At 38.1% G+C, this 19170-nt stretch overlaps 1 protein-coding gene across 2 annotated transcripts in view; it reads left to right on the top strand.

Annotated features, from left to right (window-relative positions):
• Window positions 1-19170, top strand: part of col23a1a (collagen type XXIII alpha 1 chain a) — a 108056-nt gene that overhangs the window by 76698 nt on the left and 12188 nt on the right. The window contains exons 3-11 of one of the 2 annotated variants that reach the window (XM_057349330.1): window positions 242-277; window positions 1668-1675; window positions 2405-2431; window positions 8920-8946; window positions 9763-9789; window positions 11505-11531; window positions 12501-12527; window positions 16478-16549; window positions 17188-17304. In XM_057349330.1, coding sequence (XP_057205313.1) covers window positions 242-277; window positions 1668-1675; window positions 2405-2431; window positions 8920-8946; window positions 9763-9789; window positions 11505-11531; window positions 12501-12527; window positions 16478-16549; window positions 17188-17304 — 368 coding nt within the window. The remainder of the gene's footprint in view (window positions 1-241; window positions 278-1667; window positions 1676-2404; window positions 2432-8919; window positions 8947-9762; window positions 9790-11504; window positions 11532-12500; window positions 12528-16477; window positions 16550-17187; window positions 17305-19170) is intronic. The other variant, XM_057349329.1, reaches the window with a different exon arrangement.

Raw genomic sequence — 19170 nt, 5'->3', positions numbered from 1 at the left:
TAGTACAGTATGTTTGTTGTTTAGAAGTGTACTCTGTTGTAAAGCGTTTGGGAAACAGTAAAGGAAGAAGCAACATTATGTGGCGCATATAAAAAAATTCAGACAGAATTGTGCAAATATTTAGATCTGTGTTTTCTGAGCCCCGTATGTTTGATTTTGACCTAGCAAACATGTTTATGAAAGATATTTATTCATGTTTTTTATAAGATGTGTATTGAAAGATATTTGATGTTATCTTCAGGTCCTCCTGGGAAACGTGGAAGAAGAGGTGACCCTGGTGAGTCTTATTTCTTGATCTCTGCTTTATTTATATTCATTATCTTTGCCAGACTCCTGCCTGAACATTCAAGTGGTTGTGAGTCAATGTGGATGTCTGAGTAATGATGACTCCGAGGTATTAAAGGAACAGTTCACCCAACATTGAAAATTCCGTCATCATTACTCACCCTCATGTTGTTCCAAACCTGTATAAATGTCTTTGCTCTGCTAAACACAAAGAAAGATATTTAGAAGAATGTCAGTTCAGTCCCATTGACCCCCATAGTATTTATTTTCCCTACTATGACAGTAAATGGGGGAGGAGATCTGCTTGGTTACTGACATTCTTTGCCTTTAGCGGTGCAAAGAAGTTCATACAGGTTGGAACAACCTGAGGGTGAGTAAATTGTGACAGAATTACATATTTTGAGTGAACTATCCCTTTAAACTCTGCTTGATCGTAACAGCTACACACATGAAAATGCTGATCTGTGAGCGAGTGAAAAAGCGTTGTTAAATGTGAAATTATTTAAAGAGTTGACCGGATTGAAGCCTTGCCTGAAAACATCCAAAAACACGACCACATCGTAACTTTATCTTTGGGCCGTGGATGTGAACCGTTTGTACGTGAGAACCTATATTCACCTCCCGCTCCCATCCGATTAAATCTGGGATCACTTCGTTCTTATTGAACTGGCATTTGGACAGAAGGGCAATTCTTTACATCTGTTTCTCAAACCCGTTCCAGGCCCGCTGCCCTGGGAGAGGAACATCAAACACTGGCAGAACTCTTTATTTACATAGAGATAGTGGGTCATTTTGTCACCCATTCTGCTAGATGTGGTTCTGTTTAGCCGTGCCCGCTTGTTGTGAAGTGGGCAGGGACGAGTTGAACTCGGCTAGATGGATGGAGGAGGTTCTCTCGCTCGAGCATCTGTTTGTTTCTTCAGTGTGAGAGAGGAAATATGCTGGAAACCTGGAAGACATTTAGAGGACCAATCAGTGCAAAGATCTGTCCAGTCACATACACATAATTCATTCATTAAAGGAGCTTGTTTAATAAGGATCCATTTTCAAAACGTCTTTTCAGCCAAACAGTTTTGATGTTGGCCCATTTCCTTTTTTTAACGTAACATGTGCTCGGGGATTTTTGTGAGCCCCACACACACGTTCACCTTTGTTTTTCCCCGTCTTGCTCTTTAAATGCTTCGCAAGTGGTAAGGTTACGTAAAAAAGTGAATACAAACAACCTTTAGCCTTATAAAATGTCTCTTATATAACCTTTTTGCCCCCTCTGAGGATCATAAAACTTACTTGACCTACACTTCTGATTATTTAAAAATTATACCTAGTACCTATGATATCATGTTTTTAATGTTTTTTCTTTATTTGTTTTTTCTATTTTGCAGGACCCCCAGTAAGTACCCTTATCTTTACGCATCCGCATCGTGACATGTCAGGTACTAAATGATCTCTGTAAGTAGCGTTGTAAGCGTGACTGAAGTTTGCACGGTGAGTCGACAAAGCTTCTGCCTTGAAAGATTTAAGTTGTAGTATCTTCTCACAGTTCAAGAAGCGGTCTCCTGAAAGGCCTAACAGCAGTTTAACACGCAGGGCAACAACAGGTTACATATCGACTGCAAACTAGTCACCTGCTTTAGATTTTTGTTCAAATCAAGCTGTCAACACTTTGTTGCAAACTGATATCGGTCCGTAATCTATATTTTAATGTGCTGTCAGGATTTCATCTATCAATGCAGTTCTTACAGATGTCACATTGTGTGACGGCTTTTAACACTTCAGGTTGGTTTATGTGGAACTTCACGTGTAGTTTATGCTGTTCTGTATATCGGTGCTCCACTAGTTTATTTTCTCTCAAGGCTTAAACAACAAAGATTTACACCGTGAGAAGATTTACAGGTTGTAAAAACTTTTTCTGTATTCAGCTGCTTTCTGAAAGTTTAAATCCAAACACCCTTCTTGATTCTTTCAGATGTACTTTTTCTTTCTTAAACACCAAATGATTTCTTTCATTTCTGCATCAAATTGAACAAGGATTCCTGATATTATAAAAACCATAGTTGTGTTATTTTTATTTAATTCGTTATATATTGATTAATTCATTTTCCCCAATTTATTTGTACAGGGCAAGCATGGGCGAGACGGTTACCCGGTAAATTATTTTCTTTCTGCTTTGGCTCTTTTTTTTTAAGCAGCCGCTTTTATTTCTAACCCCACGTCACATTCTTGCTGTCAATCTTTCATCTCTTTAAGCCTTTCCCCCTTCTGCTTTCTTTCTAATTACCGGTTTGTGAATTTGATTTTGAATGAAGTTTTTTGAATCTAGATTATGGCATCATATAATCACTATTATGGATGATGAATTACAGAGTTTGTGTGGTTCAGCTAGTAAAGTCAAATATTTGCACTTCTACGTTTAAAAAAAATCTACTACTGCATCTTTTTATCAACATGATTCTCATCTGGTCTTGTACAGTAAAGGATATTTTTTACCTTAAATCATTAAGGTAAAAATACCCTGATTTAACTCTATGGTCCATGTAGCCGAGATACCAGCAATACTGACGCTGAGTTTCCTGGAATAAGAGAAACCACTTCTGGTCTTAATTACATTCCTAATAGTGTTTCTCTGTTGAAAACGTTTCAGAAGCAGCCATTGGCTAAACCGGGTCCGGGAAACTAGACCAGAGAGATTTAGGGGCTCCGATTATAATTTCCTGCTTTCTGGATTACCCTGAAATAGAAGAACTGGAACAGAAATCAGGTGTTGAGAATGGATTGGCCATAGACAAATCATCACATGTAACTGTGCAGAAATCTCTAGTCACTAGCACTTTAACCAGCTTCTAACCAGCACATCAAACCAGTTTCTCCAAAAAGACCCTGCTGTTTTTTATGGCGGCACACATATGAAGATTTCTGTCTAATATCTGAACACTGAATTTTTTTAATGTTAAATAAGCAATACGTTCGAAAAATTGTATTTCCTTTGTAAACTAGGCTAATTGATAATTGTATAGTATTATTGTATTTTGTACATTATAATCATATTTGGCTTAAGTAAAACAAAGCAGTAAAACATTAACAGCTCAATCCATATAATTTGCATTTATATGTACTGTATGCAAACATGAAATCAGTTCTTGGGGTCCAGAAAGAGATTTCAGAATGGGTTGTAATTGATGTCACCTGACATGCTGGTGGTCTGGTGGCCTCTAGTGGCTTTCGGCAGAACATCAGATGGACAGTGTGATAAAAAGCAGGCCGACCTGGAATACGTCAAAACGAATTTGGGGTCCGATTGTGTTTTTTTTGCTTTGAGTCACAAAGCGAATGAGACTTTTTTTAACCTTGTTTTGTCTGGAGTCTAATTGTGGACCCCTCGGTTTAGTTGGTTTGGCTCGGATCATCATGCAATGTTTACTTAACAAACTTTGCTCTGGGGTGTAGAGTATGAGTTTTAGAGAGAGCGTGTTTGTTTTAGTTGTGACTAAGTCTTACTTGCGTGTCTTCGGCAGCCAATTACACATCGGATTTGATTCATTATCACTTCCTGTCTCTCTGCGCATTATCGCTGCTGTCGTTACAGTAAATCACAGAGATGTTTGTATAGATATGCCATGCCGCTTCTACTGCAAGATCACCCTCCAGATAACTGCATATGCCAGGCCGGCTCATTCATGCCAGTAAATTAGTATAAGAGGAACACTCCTGATTTTCCCAGATTTGTATGTCTGCCGGGAAATGCTAATTATAGACAGGTGTGTTTGTGCATCTATACGCTACGCACACTTATTTTTAAAACCGAGCCTCTAAATCTTATGGATAAATCTTGCAAAGAAATGTTCAGTTTATTCTTCACCCCCAAAAATTTTGTCTTAAGAAAATGAGGTAAATCTAAGATTTTTCTATACGTTTTTATATAAACCAGATTCTCAATACTGTAGTATTTTTTGAGTATGCACGTTTTTTTGTTTTACAATGTAATTACATAATTGTTTCTTGTTGGACATCATGATAAAACTCATTGTTTTAAAACGCTCGTCTGTTCCATTCCTTGTAAGTGGTTTGGATTTCCGAAGCTGGAGTGCTTCCATTAACATCTGCCAAGCCTCTGTTCATCTGGAATAGAGCGACAGGTGTGCGCCTGAATCTGGACCACAACACAATCCAAGAATGCTTTCGGGCAGGAACATGCACCGATGAGCTCACTTTTCAATGTCTTTTAGACCGACTCCTTCCCCCTCCCAGATTTCGTATCTTGTAAATTAGCTTGAATGACAGTTCGTTTTAACTAAAGCTGTAGAGAGGAATTAATATGTTTGTAGAAGATGACGGGGTCAAGGAGGAAGAAACATGACAAAACGCAGACGATGTTAATTAAGTATAATTTACACCGTTACTTGAACCTTGGAAAGAAGTCTCGGTTACTTTCGGTTTTAAGGTAAGAAATGACGTTCAAATGTCACGAACGAGCAATTTGGTTTAATCATTTGTAAATATAATGTCATATACTTATGTTATTAAAACACATAGTTATATTTAAATTGACAAAAAAACGGTCAAAATTATTTGCTGCATCCGGGTTAGTAGTTTTGAGCGGTTGTTATCTGGGAATAACGAACCTGCAAATGTCGCGACTGGCCAATCAGAATCAAGCATATTCCAAGGAGCCGTGTAATAAAATTACTTAAATGAGCAGTTCACCTTCAAAATGAAAATTCTGTCATCATTTACTCACCCTCTGTCATTTCAAACCTGTATGACTTTCTTCCGCAGAACACAAAAGAAGATATTTTGAAAAATGTTGCTAACAGAACAGCACAGCCCCCCATTCACTTTTATTGTAATGCAAGTGAACGGGGGGTGTTAACAACATTCTTCAAAATATCTTCTTTTATATATCGTTCTGTGGAAGAAAGAATGTCAGGATTGAAATGACAAGAGGGTGAGTTAAATGATTTTTCAATTTTGAAATATTTTATTAGCTCATTTTTTACCGAATGCCGACCTTCCGCCAGGAAAAGCGGTTTACTTTCGGTTTTCATTTTGAAGGTGAACTGTTCCTTTAATTGTAATTTATAGTGGATGTACAATATGTGTACTTCATCATATACCTCAAATTTTTGTAATTTGTCATTTATTATTTTTTTTACAATTTATCTGCATATATAACAGTACGTAATTGAAACCTTTCAAACGTCCTATTGTGAAGGCAGGGTTTGTTTAAAAAGTTCACCTGATATTTCTTTAGAAGTTGCAACCCATAACTTTTGCCTCTCTTTCGCCATTTTTGTTGGAAACATAAAATTGCTTAAGTGTCCAGGCGACACTTCTGGGGCGACTGTACTCTGTACGTGATGGCGATCCATTCGTTCTGAACATGTGCCAGGTTGCATGTTATATGCACATGTGCATGGTCTGTGTGTATGCGTGTGTAGGTAACTTGCCATTGTTCTTGTTCATTCAGGTGGTGCCCACATGCTGTCCGTGCTCATTTGAAGCCGTGATTTGATCAGCAGTATGATAAACAGACTATATTACCCCCAGATTCAGACCAGGGTCTCGCTCACATGCCCGCCATTGCCTTCTTTAATAAATCATTCTTCTAGCTTCGGATCTTAGCACGACAGGTTTCGCTCTGACACGAACAGTGAGAAAAGAAAGCGTGTTTCGTTGAGGAAGAGAAAGATAAAGATATTCTACATTTCTATTATTTCAAATAGTGCAGCTTGTTACACCTGCAAGTGATAAATGGACACAAACCTGTATTTTTTGACAGGAGGAGCCATTTTAAAGGAATCCGAATATTTATGAGTTTTATTGACGATTGATGATTTCTAAAAACTAGATCCTAGCAAGTACCTGGACCACCTGAGCATCTTTCCATCCTGTTGTCAAATATAAGAGCCAGATCCTGCCGTGAGAAGACTTCTATCCGGGAGCATCTTTCTTTGGAGGCCAGTGGGAGGGAAAGGAACGTTAAATGCGGTATAAAACAGTTCAATAAAAGATATTCCCTTTGGAGAAGTGAGAGACAGAGAGACTTCTTAGACATTAGATCCAGATGACTGGTGCTCTCTCACCGGTGAGATTATGGGGCTTGAGTTTCCTTCATGCAGAAAGAGGAAACGTGAAGAAAAAGAGGTCGAACGTGTGTGTTCATGGCTGCTTTACACTTCAATTAGCTTGAAGAAGTGACTTCATTGGCTTCATTGAGTCATTCGTTTCATTCAATGGATGTTTTTAACATATTTGATTAAGTTCATTGCATATACAGTTGTCCTCGACCTCACATTAAGTTTGGTCTGAAAAGTTTTTGTTATCAAAGCTCCTAAATCGTAATCATTTCATGACTTGGATCTATTATTGGTAATAAAGAAAACTCCGGTGTTATGTAGCACGGTAAAGAATTCTTTTGATTAGAACGAGACTGAACATTTAAGACTGGATTCAACTGGAAGAGCCCATTCATACGATCCCCCAGATTTCCAGCGTTGAGCCCACCACGTAGTCCAATTTGAGCAGGAATGCTTTTGTAGGCATGAACTCAAAGCGTTTCGATTACCCTGTGATGAATTTGCAATTTATAGCAGAGTTGAAAAAAATGTATGACTGGCAAAGGGCAACAGGCGAAAAAGTCATTATTTCATTTTCTCGTGGCTTTACTGGTAATCCGAAGCGCCGTTCTCACTCTTTTGCACTTTGTGGTTAAACAAATGTGGTAAATCTGTGCTACTTTGGATTTTTTTCCTGCTGTTCTTTTCTTGGAATTTGGTGGTGCACACAACAAAATACAACATTCAGTATTCGTGCTGATTTGTTTGTTTTGTGAGGTTTTGTATTTGGTTTGTTTATTAAATGCGTTGCAATAGAAACATGACAAGTTAAATGCAGGTTTGAGAATAATGGAAGGGTTTTATTTTTCTACGGTTACCTGAATTCCTCAGGGGGTCGTAAATTGAGTTGTGGTAGTTCGTGTGTGGCATCCATATGGACCTGTGGGTGTGAAATCTCACTCTCGTCTTCAGGAGAGAAAAAAGCTTTTTATAAAAGCGTCTGATCAATGAATAGATGCACATCATCGTTGTCCTTCTAAAACCTCGTATGTCCACATTCACTGTTTTTCAGGAAATGGAAAAAACACTGTACTTTTTAAATGTGGTAGGTTTGTAACTTTTTTCTGCATAGCTGTGCTGCGATCTTGTACAACTATTGCTAGGTGGAATATTAGAGAAACAAAACTTGAAATCCCCCAAAAGTTATTTAACCGTGAAGTCTTACGCCTCGGGGTCAACAAACTAGCAGACCCACCAATGGTGACCTGTCGGAAGACTGTCCTCATTTATAATAAATGATGAACTTTGAGGGTCTGAGACCCGGAGTAGCAATGATCATAAATCAGACTAAACGTCTCGGCCAATTCATCAAGTTCTCCTGCAGGAAGTCCGCCAGCGGTGACCTGTGTGTGCACGTGGTGTCTGCTCACCGCGAGGAGCTGCCACAGAGAGCAGGCCGCATAAATGCTCCCAGATGTAGTGATTAGATTCTCCAGCACATCCTCAAAACAAACCCACAGACGACTCGTACTGTCCTCATCATACTTCTGTGAGCGGAGATGGTTTATGGTCCACAGTGGACTCATCTTCCATCGCCTGTCGGTACATTTAACGGTAGAAGTCAAGCAGGATGTTCCAATACACTCGGATACTGACACTTATGGAAGTTTGAAGTTTTCTCGTTTTGTCCGAGAAAACTTCAAGGCCGATCGCACCAGACCTTGCATTATATAAATGATCGGTAACACAAAGGCATATGCCTTTCATTTTGTTTAAGTGTCCTCTGTGAACCTACGGATTTGCATAAATATTTGACCGACAGACGATCTGAATATCAGTTTGAATCCCTTCATTATGACCTGCATTATATCCTGTGTTCATAGCAGATTCTCAAAATCTTAAAATCTAAAGTAACCACAGTTTTGCTTTTACTATGTTTCTCTCGTCCCTTTGAGCTTTTCTACAGAGTTCATATGACACAGTTAACATGTTCCAGTCTCGCTAACTAAGAAAAGAGATTTGGGTCTTTGATGTGATGTTGTCACTCAATGAGTTTCTTAGCTCTAAAGAATCTTGGAAGAGGACATGGAATAGTACAAATATACTCTTTAAAGGTCAAGGGTCATTGACATTATGATGACCTCACACACTCGTATGATTTATTTGTGACACTGCTACTTTTAGAGCTTCAGCGGGACTAGGTGCTGACTGATGAGACTTCATCTAAGGCATTCAAAAGTCAGCCGTAACAAACAACACAATATTGATGTCGTGTGTACTGTACTTTTACAGTATCTGTCATTTCGTATGTGTGTTAATAAAAGATGCCATACTGTTCCAAAATAAACCTTTACATTCTACTGGTGGAAGAAGTTTGTCTGCGTCCAATCTTAAACATATAGCAATGACATCATGGCCCGACAACATTGTTTTCTACATTTTTCTCCTGCTCTTCATCATCTTTTGAATAATTTGCTGGCTTATACTTTCACAGTCTATCTGCACTTACTCTTATTCTAACAGGCTGTGTGCAGGACTCCTGGGGTTTAATCGTCTGCTTTTGTCTTTTTCCACTGCGCAGGGTCCACTCGGTCTGGATGGCAAACCTGTGAGTAATTGCCAGCTTTTAAAGATTTACAGTGATGTAATGAATGTGTGTAGAACCAAAGGTGGAAGTATTTTGATAAAAAGTTTCTACTGCTCTCTGCCACCCTAATTCTTTTTATAATGGCCTGCGATTGTGAGATGCTCTGGTAGGAAACGTCCTCCCGGAAAGAAAAGATGGATTTCTTTCCTATCCCATCTCAATATGCAGCATTCTGGAAATCTTCCGTCATGCAGAGTTTTAGCCCTTTAGTTAAGCACACCTGAAGCAAGGTGTTCAAAATTACCTGAAAATTGTGTGTTTAGGTAAAATTGGAACTAAACAAGGTTGGATAACCCTGGTATAGACACTATCATTGGCTCATTGGGAATCAGTTTCAGGTGTGTGTCTGTTTGGCCAGCCAAAAATATTTAGGAAATAATTTGCTAATGCTATTCTGTTTGGTGAGGTCAGTGGTGTGGAAATTACACGCTTGACCTTTAATACAGTATCTTACTTAAAATTGAGCTAATGGAGGAGATTTCTGAGTTTGTCTGCATCTACTTTAAGAGACCAAAGTATTCAAGTAGAACGTAGCTAAAATAGAAAAGAGAAATATATAAAAATACAAACACAAACATTTATTTTCAGAAGCATAAATAAGCTGTTCTCCACTGTAAGCAATTTTAGTGGAAACATAATATTTAAGAAACAATAATTGAGACTCAGCAGATACAAGTGACATGAATTGTGCCAAAACATTTCATGACATCAGTGAAACATTTAAGACTATTGGTCTAATTTTTAGTACCGACTGATTTGTTTATTCTCTATTTACAGGGTCCTCCTGGACCTAAAGGAAGCCAGGTAAATACATCTCAAATCTGTTTTGAAAAAAGGTTGTATATTTGGTGGCTGATGTTTACTATCACATTACTTGTTTACCTTATAGGTTTATACCAGGTTGATTTCTAAGTTGTCAAAATTAATTTGGGTTTTATTCTTGCGTGGAATTATGGGAAATGAACTCCTCTACTTTTAGGATCTCTTGACTGAAATGTATTTTGTGATCTTAAAAACAATTTGATTTAAAGACGTTTGCTTATATATTTTAAATGATAACTTTTCAACAGCAATGCTGCAAGTCTACATTTTCAGGTCATTATCACATTAGGTCACACCCCATAGAGCGCTATGTACCATATATGTCAGTTCATAAATGTGATGGAAATAATGGATTACACACTTAAAAGCGAGTATTCATCATTGTTAACTTGTGTTCTTACAGACAGGCAAATGTTTTAGGGTCCTGTTATGCTCTATAGCACTTTCAACGGAAGCTCATTTGTCCAATGTAAAGTAAACCACTTCATCTTAAAGGACAGACCGCCTCCAAGTCATTAATCTATGGCTTCCTGTGAAATGCGTTTGTCGTGTTGTTTTGACTGAAATCACTCAACCGAGTTCACAGATCTCATTCAGGTGTGATAACAGCCTGGTTTTGGGTTTTGCAAGCATATAACATTTTGTGAGTCTGCCTTATTTAACGCAACTGATTCGGATCCTCAGCTCATTAGCAGAGAGATCTGCGGCCTGAGCGGGGTGTGCCCTGCTTAGCGACCAGGATCAATCATACTTTTTCGAAGCTTTTAGTATAATTTTTTATATAGTGCAAAACTTGGTGTATTATATAACGGTAATAGTAAATGTATCAATATAAGTCATAAATGATATTTTTAGTTGGCTGCTATTTAAAAGTGACAAAAAGTGTAAAAGTTTTGAAAAGTCATATTACAGCCGTCTTGTTTATTTCCACAAGGTAAATGTACATTTTTGCTGTTTACGCTGTCATCCAAACAAATCGGGTCAAATAAAGCTGTGCTGTTAAAAGGACAGTTCACCCCAAAATAAAAATGGTCATAATTTACTCTCCCTCTCGATATTTCAAACCGGTATGGCTTTCTTGCTTCTGTAGAACACAAAAGAAGATATTTTGAAAAAAGTTGGTAAAGAAAACCATCGGTCCCCATTGACTTGCAATGGTTGAGTCCATACAATAGAAGTCAAAGGGGACCAATGGTTTTGGGTTACCGACATTTTTCAAAATATCTTCTTTTTTGTTTTGCAGAAGAAAGAAAGTCATACAGGTTTGAAATGACAAGAGGGTGAGTAAATGTAACAGATTTCTCATTCTGTTTAATGCAATAGATTCCCCCAATTATGCAATTTTCCTCGAACCATTATTTTTCCGTGCGTTTAGTCCGTGATCGTTCATCACCTTCACACACTTTTGATCATGTTATTTGCAAATGACTAAGATCAAAGATTACACTATATCTAGAGCACATGTAGAATGAGTTTAGTTGGAAAAAGCATGACTTTGGAACATCTCTGAAAAAAGCTACATGTGAAAATAAGAAGACTCGTGTGATCGGTCTTAGCGAATGAATCACTTCTCACTGTTTTCAGGCATGTTTTAAACTTTGCTCTGATCTGGTCGTTCTTTCCTGTAGACCTTTGTCATATCAATTTTTCATTTTTGACAAACTGTCTAATCAACGCACCCAACTCATTTGTTTCAGGGGCTGCCGGGACCGAAAGGAGATAAGGTACTGAAATGTCTTCAGTTAATATTTTACTCCACACGCACAGAGACCGCTTTCATTTCTCTGCTTCCCAGCAAGCAGATGTTTTCGGATTTTTAAAACAACTCGCAAATTTCGTTTGCATTGGCCTTCGTCTGAGAACACATGTTTTGGACGGGCCGTAGAGCGTGTCAGGCTTCAAATTAGAGGAACTAGATACCTGTGGTGAATGACACGCTCTTAGAGTTTCGGCTTGATTGCAGTGAAACAAAAAACACAAAACAAACGCATTGAGCTTCAGGATCCTTCTTCTCCCAGATGAACGTTATTCATTTAGTAATTAGTAAACAGAATGACGTGCGTTCTCCTTTTTGCATTTATTTATCTGCTTGTGTTAGGTACCATAATTGAGACCGTTAGGAAACGTTGACCTGAGTTTAACCGCTTCAAGTTATAAGCGAGACTCTTTGAACGAGCTAATTGATGTGCTTAAAGGAAGAGTGCATCCAAAAATGATTTCTTTTATTTTGTTTACTTATTTATCCACACGTGCGTCACTCAAAACCAATGGCTTTTCTTTGATATTTAAAAGCAAAATGCTGATTTGATTTAAAAAAATTAAAGTGGTGTTTTAGTTTTTTTGGTTACAATGTTAGTGAAATGTGACCACCTTTTCAAGCTTCAAAAGCATTATAAAATAGCTCCACAATGACCATTTTCAAGTGTCCTTAAGGCATTCGAGTGGGTTTTGTAGGAGAAAATTTACTAGATTCCTTTATTTAATGAAGTTGTGTTCTCGTGAGGCATCTCAGGATGCTTTGTTTGTTGCCATTACAATTTTGGATGCACTACATATTCCTTTAATAGACAGAAAATCCATAGTTAATGTATATAGTGTGTTTAAACGAACATTTAGTGACTGAAGGTCTAGTGTTTGTACTGTAATTCATATAGTGTTGTGGTCCTCATTGTGTTTCTTGTCTGTCTGTTTAGGGTGACCAGGGAGACACTGGGCCAAGGGTGAGTGATGTTTGCAGTAAGCCTAACACACCTACTAACTAAAAAACATAAAAAACATGTATCGGTTTAACATTTTTATGAACAAGAACACCCAAATGTGCCCTTAAGAACATGTTCACATTTAGGGTAAAATATAGGTGACAAATTGATCCCCAGTGGGTTGTTAACTAGGTACACACACACACACACACACACACTAGACGTACACTGGTTGTTAAACTTGTTCACAGTCATACGTAGAGGACTGATAATGTATCATAAATCATGAATGAGAGACTGAGTTGTGTGTGACAGGAGGCTGGATTCTTTAAAGAAGTTTAAGATGTTTGGATTATATCTGGAGTCTCTTTCTTTATTTTTCTTGCTCATACAGTGCGTATGAAGACATCCAAACAAAATTAGGATTAGATTAGAAATGACTTTGAATAAGGATGTGTTTTGTCAGATTGACAATAATATTAATAATAATAATTCATTTGATTTATAATGCGCCTTTCTTACACTCAAGGCGCTACAACATGGTAAAACCATAACAATAAACAAAATAATAAAACAAAACAAAAAATCACAATGATCGGGCTGTTTGTTGGAACTCATCCTATCATGATTCTCTGCAATCATTAACACAAGGAAATGTGGGGGATTTACTGATATTTTATATCTGTGTGTGTGTGTCTGTGTTTCACTAAATCTGAAACCTGTTTAAAGTGAAAAATGATACATGTAGATAATGTAGAGTAAATAGTGTATTTATTTTCTAAAATATTAAGTGTTATTTTAGGGTTTGGGTTAGTCTGAAGTAAATATAATTTGTTCAATTTAAGAACAATAGAAGTCAATAGGAAGACAGCCTTGTGTGTGTGTGTGTGTGTGTGTGTGTACTGGTATTCGTCACTGTGTGGGGACCTTGTAATAGTAATACCAGTAGATTTTGACCTTGTTGGGGACACATGAGGGAAAACAGCTTATAAATCATACAGAATGATATTTATTGAAAATGTAAAAATGCAGAACGGTTTGTGTGATTATTAGGTTTAGGTGTTGGGGTAGGGTTAGGGGATAGAATATATCATAAGCCTGATATAAAATCAATGGATGTCTATGGATTGTCCCAATAAAACATGTAAATCGGTGTGCGTGTGTGCGTGTGTGTGCGTGTGTGTGCGTGTGTGTGCGTGTGTGTGTGCGTGTGTGTGTGTGTGTGCGTGTGTGTGCGTGTGTGTGCGTGTGTGTGCGTGTGTGTGCGTGTGTGTGCGTGTGTGTGTGTGTGTGTGGTGCTGAGTAAAGCAGCAGTGTGGGAAAGCTCAGTCACCCCTCAGCTCACCACATCCCTGCTAACTAAAGCCTCATGCTCAAACTGCCATCAGTTTGTTGCATCTCACTCTCTCACTTTTCTCGCTCGACCTTTTTGTCTTTCTCATAGCCCATCCAGCCTTTTAAAGCTAACTTTATATTCTCAGCCATGAAATGTTTGAGATGTTACAGCATGGGCACAGTTTTCCCACCACAGTTTATCTCACGCCAAAGTGATCGCGAGGTGTTTTATATTTCACATGGACATAAATGGGTAACAGCTTGGCACGTCCTGTCTGAAATGACAATCTTTGTACAATCCTTACACCACATATGTTTTCAATTTACCGGGATGCTGTATTTCAACTTGTGAAGTGATGTTCAGGGTTATACAAGTTAGTGTAAAGTCTCTGTGATGTCACTTTGATTCGCACGATTTGAGGAGCACGAAACAAAAATGTTTCAGAATCAACTTGGCACAAATGTTGCTGATAGAGCTTCAGATGTAACAAACCTGAAGGTTTTCTTTTCTAAACTCTTACGGCAGACACTTTCCTCTCACAGACACTTGCCCTCTAAACGCCTCTTGGTTGTCAGCACAGTTCAGCCCTCGTGATTTTTAGAGACAAGCAAACATGAGTTTGTTTTCCTGACCAGTGTGATTTCAAGACAGCAAAAATAAAACATTGTTTATGTCCAGTGTTATTTCAAAGTAGCACGACCAACAATTTTGGAAAATTTGGTCATTTTGTATTTGGAGCTCAGCTCAGGCCGGCCACATTGTCTTTTTTGGGCTGCATTTAAAGCGAAGACATTTCAAGCATTGTTTGTGGCACAACCCTTGGACAGATCATAAAGCCATAGAGAAACCGTCGCAACTTTTAATCTTGACATTTTTTGTATTCCTTTTAGTGTTATTTACAAAACACAGACATGCTGTGTTTATAGTATTTATAGTATATTTCATTTGATGCTAAAAATGATGGAATTTAATTACTTGAATTTATATTGGGTATGTGAATGTTAATGCCAGAATGACCATGTTAAAACCTCACGTTTTCTAGTTCCAACTCAAGCACATTCTGTCATTAAAGCGAAAGTGGGACATACCAAATACGTAGAAATATAAAACTCATATTCATTTGTCAGTTCAACTTTTCTATAAAATTGTTCGTGATAACATACAGCCGTGGAAATTATTAAGAGACCATTCCAAATTTTTATTGAATCACCATTTCTAGATGTATTGTGGCCATTCCAGTCCAGTGTCTGTTGAATTTCAACAAAATCATACCTTATGAGTGACATCAATGTGAAATTTGTGATAAAAATCCAGATTATCACATAAAACGTATTTATTGTGACCAAATATTACTGTTGTATTGCTTAAAGGGGTCATATGAGACGAATATTATGGTTTGTTTTAGATGTAATGCAATGTGTATACACGATTTAAGTTTCAAAAACGCTGTATTTTCCACACACCGTGCATGTTTGTATCTCCTCTTTGCTCCGCCTCTCTGAAACGCTCAGATTTTTTACTAAGCTCATGGCTCTGAAAAGCTAGGTGTGCTATGATTGGCCAGTTAACCAGTGCGTAGTGATTGGTTGAATACTGCAAGCGTGTGACGGAACTGTAACGCCTCTTATCATATTTGGAACATCAGGTTCCTCTTCATTTGTACTGACAGGTACGCCCACCTTACTTGCGTGTACATTTGGGCGGTCTTAGTCAAATCATACCACGAACTGACTTAGATTTGTGGGGGTGTGGTTACACGAGGCGTTTCAGGCAGGTCTGGGTGAGCATTCGCTTTTAGATAGAATGCATCTTTTGTTCCCACACTTTCATTTGTGCAATTTTACGTGTCTAATACATGCACGGGCAACTTATAACACACTAAAGACACAGAAAAACACGTATTCGCGCATATGACCCCTTTAAAAGTGAATACGAACTTGATTTCTTTGAAGTATTTGAGGACTGCATTTGAGATTTGCAGTATTTCATTTTCTGCAAAAAAATGCAAATACAAACAATATTTTTACCTAAAATTTGGGAGAAATATTGTTAGTAGGTTACAGAATGAAACAAAAATGATAGTTTTACCTAAACACATGCCTATAAATAGTAAATTAATAAAAACTGAACATAATTTTGGAATGGTCTCTCAATTGTTTTCGTGGCTGTTTAGGACCCCAGCATCACTTTCTGGAGATCAGCATCCAAAACACAACATGACCAACATGACTGATCTTTTTGACAGGATCTTGTTGTCCTTTTGTATTATAGTCAACAAGTCGTTCAATGCAGTAATGGCCCATTCGGTGCTCATGGATGACTCGTCTGTATCTCTGCTCCTCTCTTTAACCTCTCTTCTCACAGGGTCAAAGCAGTCACGCAGGCCTTCAAAGTAATCAGATTGTTATTAAGGTTTGTTAATGTCGTAGCCTTCATCTCAAAGCCGCTCTGTACTTCCGTGAAGGCCGTCGTCCTCTCTCGCTCCACTGAGGTCTTTCTCCATCTTTCTTTGTCTGACACACAATCCGAGGTGGCCAATGCTCATCACTGTTTCTTCTGAACTTTCTCTTCTGCTCTTTCATCCCGCATCTGTTATTCTTGGCTCTTGCTGTCTCTGGGCGACTCGCGTGCACAGATGGTCTTCCCCCGCTACGATCACGGTTACATCTCAGCCGATCAGCCCAGTTTCCAGCGGCGTATGCTGAAGGTAGCATGTGTGAGAGGCACGTGCCCCCCTTTACCTCATACTAGACCTTCCTCTTCCTCGTTTTAACAGCTGCCATGTAGTGTGATTGATGGGGTGTTGTTTGTGTGACTCAATGTTTCCGTTGAAACATGCTCATTCGTGTGTGAAGGATTTGAGCGTTGCATGCAACAAGTTGCATGGCATTTTAATGAATTCAGTTTATGAACAGCGTTTTTAAACATGTTTCTGGACAGAATTGTCTGGGTCCTATTTCATGGACAGCATGATTTTAGAAGAATTACATTATAATTATTAAACATTTTAAATACATACACAGTATTTGTTGCATTGCAATTCAGTCTGTTTATTATTACACGAAATATTTATATAGTTATTAGACAGAATTCAAAAAGTATTAGTACTCCTAAAATACTCGGATGCATTATTTCTTTTTTGCCTTTATTCATGAGATTTACCCCCTTAGCAGTTGAAGAAAACAAAATTTTACATCAAAATCAACTGCACCTGCACCGGCATGACCCTATAACACATTATTTAACATTCAAAATGTATACCTTCACAAATGTCATTCGTGTGTCCTGTCAGAATGTCTCTTTTTCCTAAGGCATTTCCTTCACATCACTTTATGTCTTTATCAGGGTGATCAAGGACAGGCCGGGCCAGCTGGACCTCCAGGCCCTCCTGGAGCACCTGGACCAAGAGGCCCCCCAGGGAACACTGGGAAGGATGGCCCGCGTGGCCCACCGGGAGATCAAGTAAGACGCTTTCTATCACTGCTCTTGCTTCAGTCATGTTTCTAAGTGTTTTCTTATTTCAAAAGGTTGTATAAACGATGCAGAACACATTTAAATTAAAGGTCCGGTTTATGTAATTTAGCGGCATCTAGTGGTGATGTTGCGAATTGCAACCAATGGCTCACTCCACCGCTCACCCCTCCCTTTTGAAGCACTACGGAGGCTGACACGGGGCTAAGGTGTCGTCACGTTTTCGATTCTTTGCCGAAGGAGATAACGTATTTATGAAACGCGCTCTGTTTTCCGTTCAGGGCTACTGTAGAAACAACATGGTGAATTCCATGTAAGTGGACCCGCGAGGTATGTTGATAGAAATAGCTCATTCTGAGGTAATAAAAACATAACGCTTCATTATGTAAGGTCTTTATACACCTCTGAAGACATAGTTATGCATTTTATTTTGCATTTCTGTCATTAGATCCTCTAAAAATTACACGCTGGACCTTGATATAATCACAATACTGCATACTGTGTGACATCACAGTACCGTGAGAGCGGTGTCGGAATTCAAACGAGCCTATTTTGGGAGGGGGTTGATGAGTTGAATCAGGTGTTTTATATTGGAATACATCTGAAACATTCTGGGATGGGGGCATGATGACTGGAATTGAGAAACACTGCTTTAAATGAAAGTTATCGCACATTTGTGTGGCACACAAATTGTTTTGCGAACCTGTCACAATGTAATGCATATAATGCACAATGTTATGCATAAAGGCTGCTTTTAGATTATGGGCCATTGCCAAAACTATACTGATACCAAAAGCAAACCCACAACCTAGTGCTGTTCCTCATTTTACAGTCACAAAAAAACATTTGAATAAAAGCCTTAAAAGTACAGCAACAGAAAACAGACATGTGACAGAGAGGCGGTGGAGAATGACCATGTTAAACTGAATAAGGACAGTTTTGGGAGAATAAACTTGACTTTATGTTCAGTCAAACCAAAATGTATTCAGACACCTTCAACATGTCTCACATTATCACAGTTTATTTGCTATAGTTTAGAAAATGGTAATAAAACATGACAAGAACTTTGTCAGAACAAATTCATCTTGATATTGTCAGATAACTTTGACAGAAAGGGATGTAATGGATTTGTTATTTTCCTATTCTTACTTACAAAAATGAAATGCAGTGTCCTGCACCCAAAATGATATCTGGCGTCTGAATGATTTTGGTTTGACTGTATAACCTCTTCGAGTTAAAGGAGATGCTTTTGGTTTACTTTCCTTAAAGAATTAGAAAACTGTGTTTTTAAAGGGATACTTCACCCAAAAATGAAAATTCTGTCATCATTTACTCACCTTCGAGTTGTTCCAAATCTTTATACATTTCTTTGTTCTGATGAACACAGAGAAAGATATTTGGAAGAATGCTTGTAACCAAACAGTTCTTGGACCCCATTGACTACAATAGTAGGAAAAAATAATTTTCTTTACTAATTCAAAAGATGATATTTTGAAGAATGTAAGAAAGCAAACAGTTCTGGGGCTTTTTTGACTAGCATTGTCATTTTTCCTACTATGGTAGTCCAAGAACTGTTTGGTTACAAGCATTCTTCCAAATATCTTTCTCTGTGTTCAACCAAAGAAAGACATTTATACAGATTTGGAACAACTGGAGAGTGAGTAATTCATGACACAATTGTTATTTTTTGGCGAACTATTCCTTTAAGAACAACGATTGCAGATCCAATCAAGCAAATGAGAACCATTCCCATTTCTTCTGCTTTATATCACATTCATATAACTGAAATACCTATAGTATATTCACAAATACCTGAGTCTAGTTTGAAGTTTGGTTAACATGCTGGGAGGTTTGCTC

The sequence above is a fragment of the Triplophysa rosa genome, linkage group LG13, assembly GCF_024868665.1.
Source record: "Triplophysa rosa linkage group LG13, Trosa_1v2, whole genome shotgun sequence".
Classification (NCBI taxonomy): domain Eukaryota; kingdom Metazoa; phylum Chordata; class Actinopteri; order Cypriniformes; family Nemacheilidae; genus Triplophysa; species Triplophysa rosa.
This window is presented reverse-complemented; position numbering and strand designations above follow the sequence as displayed.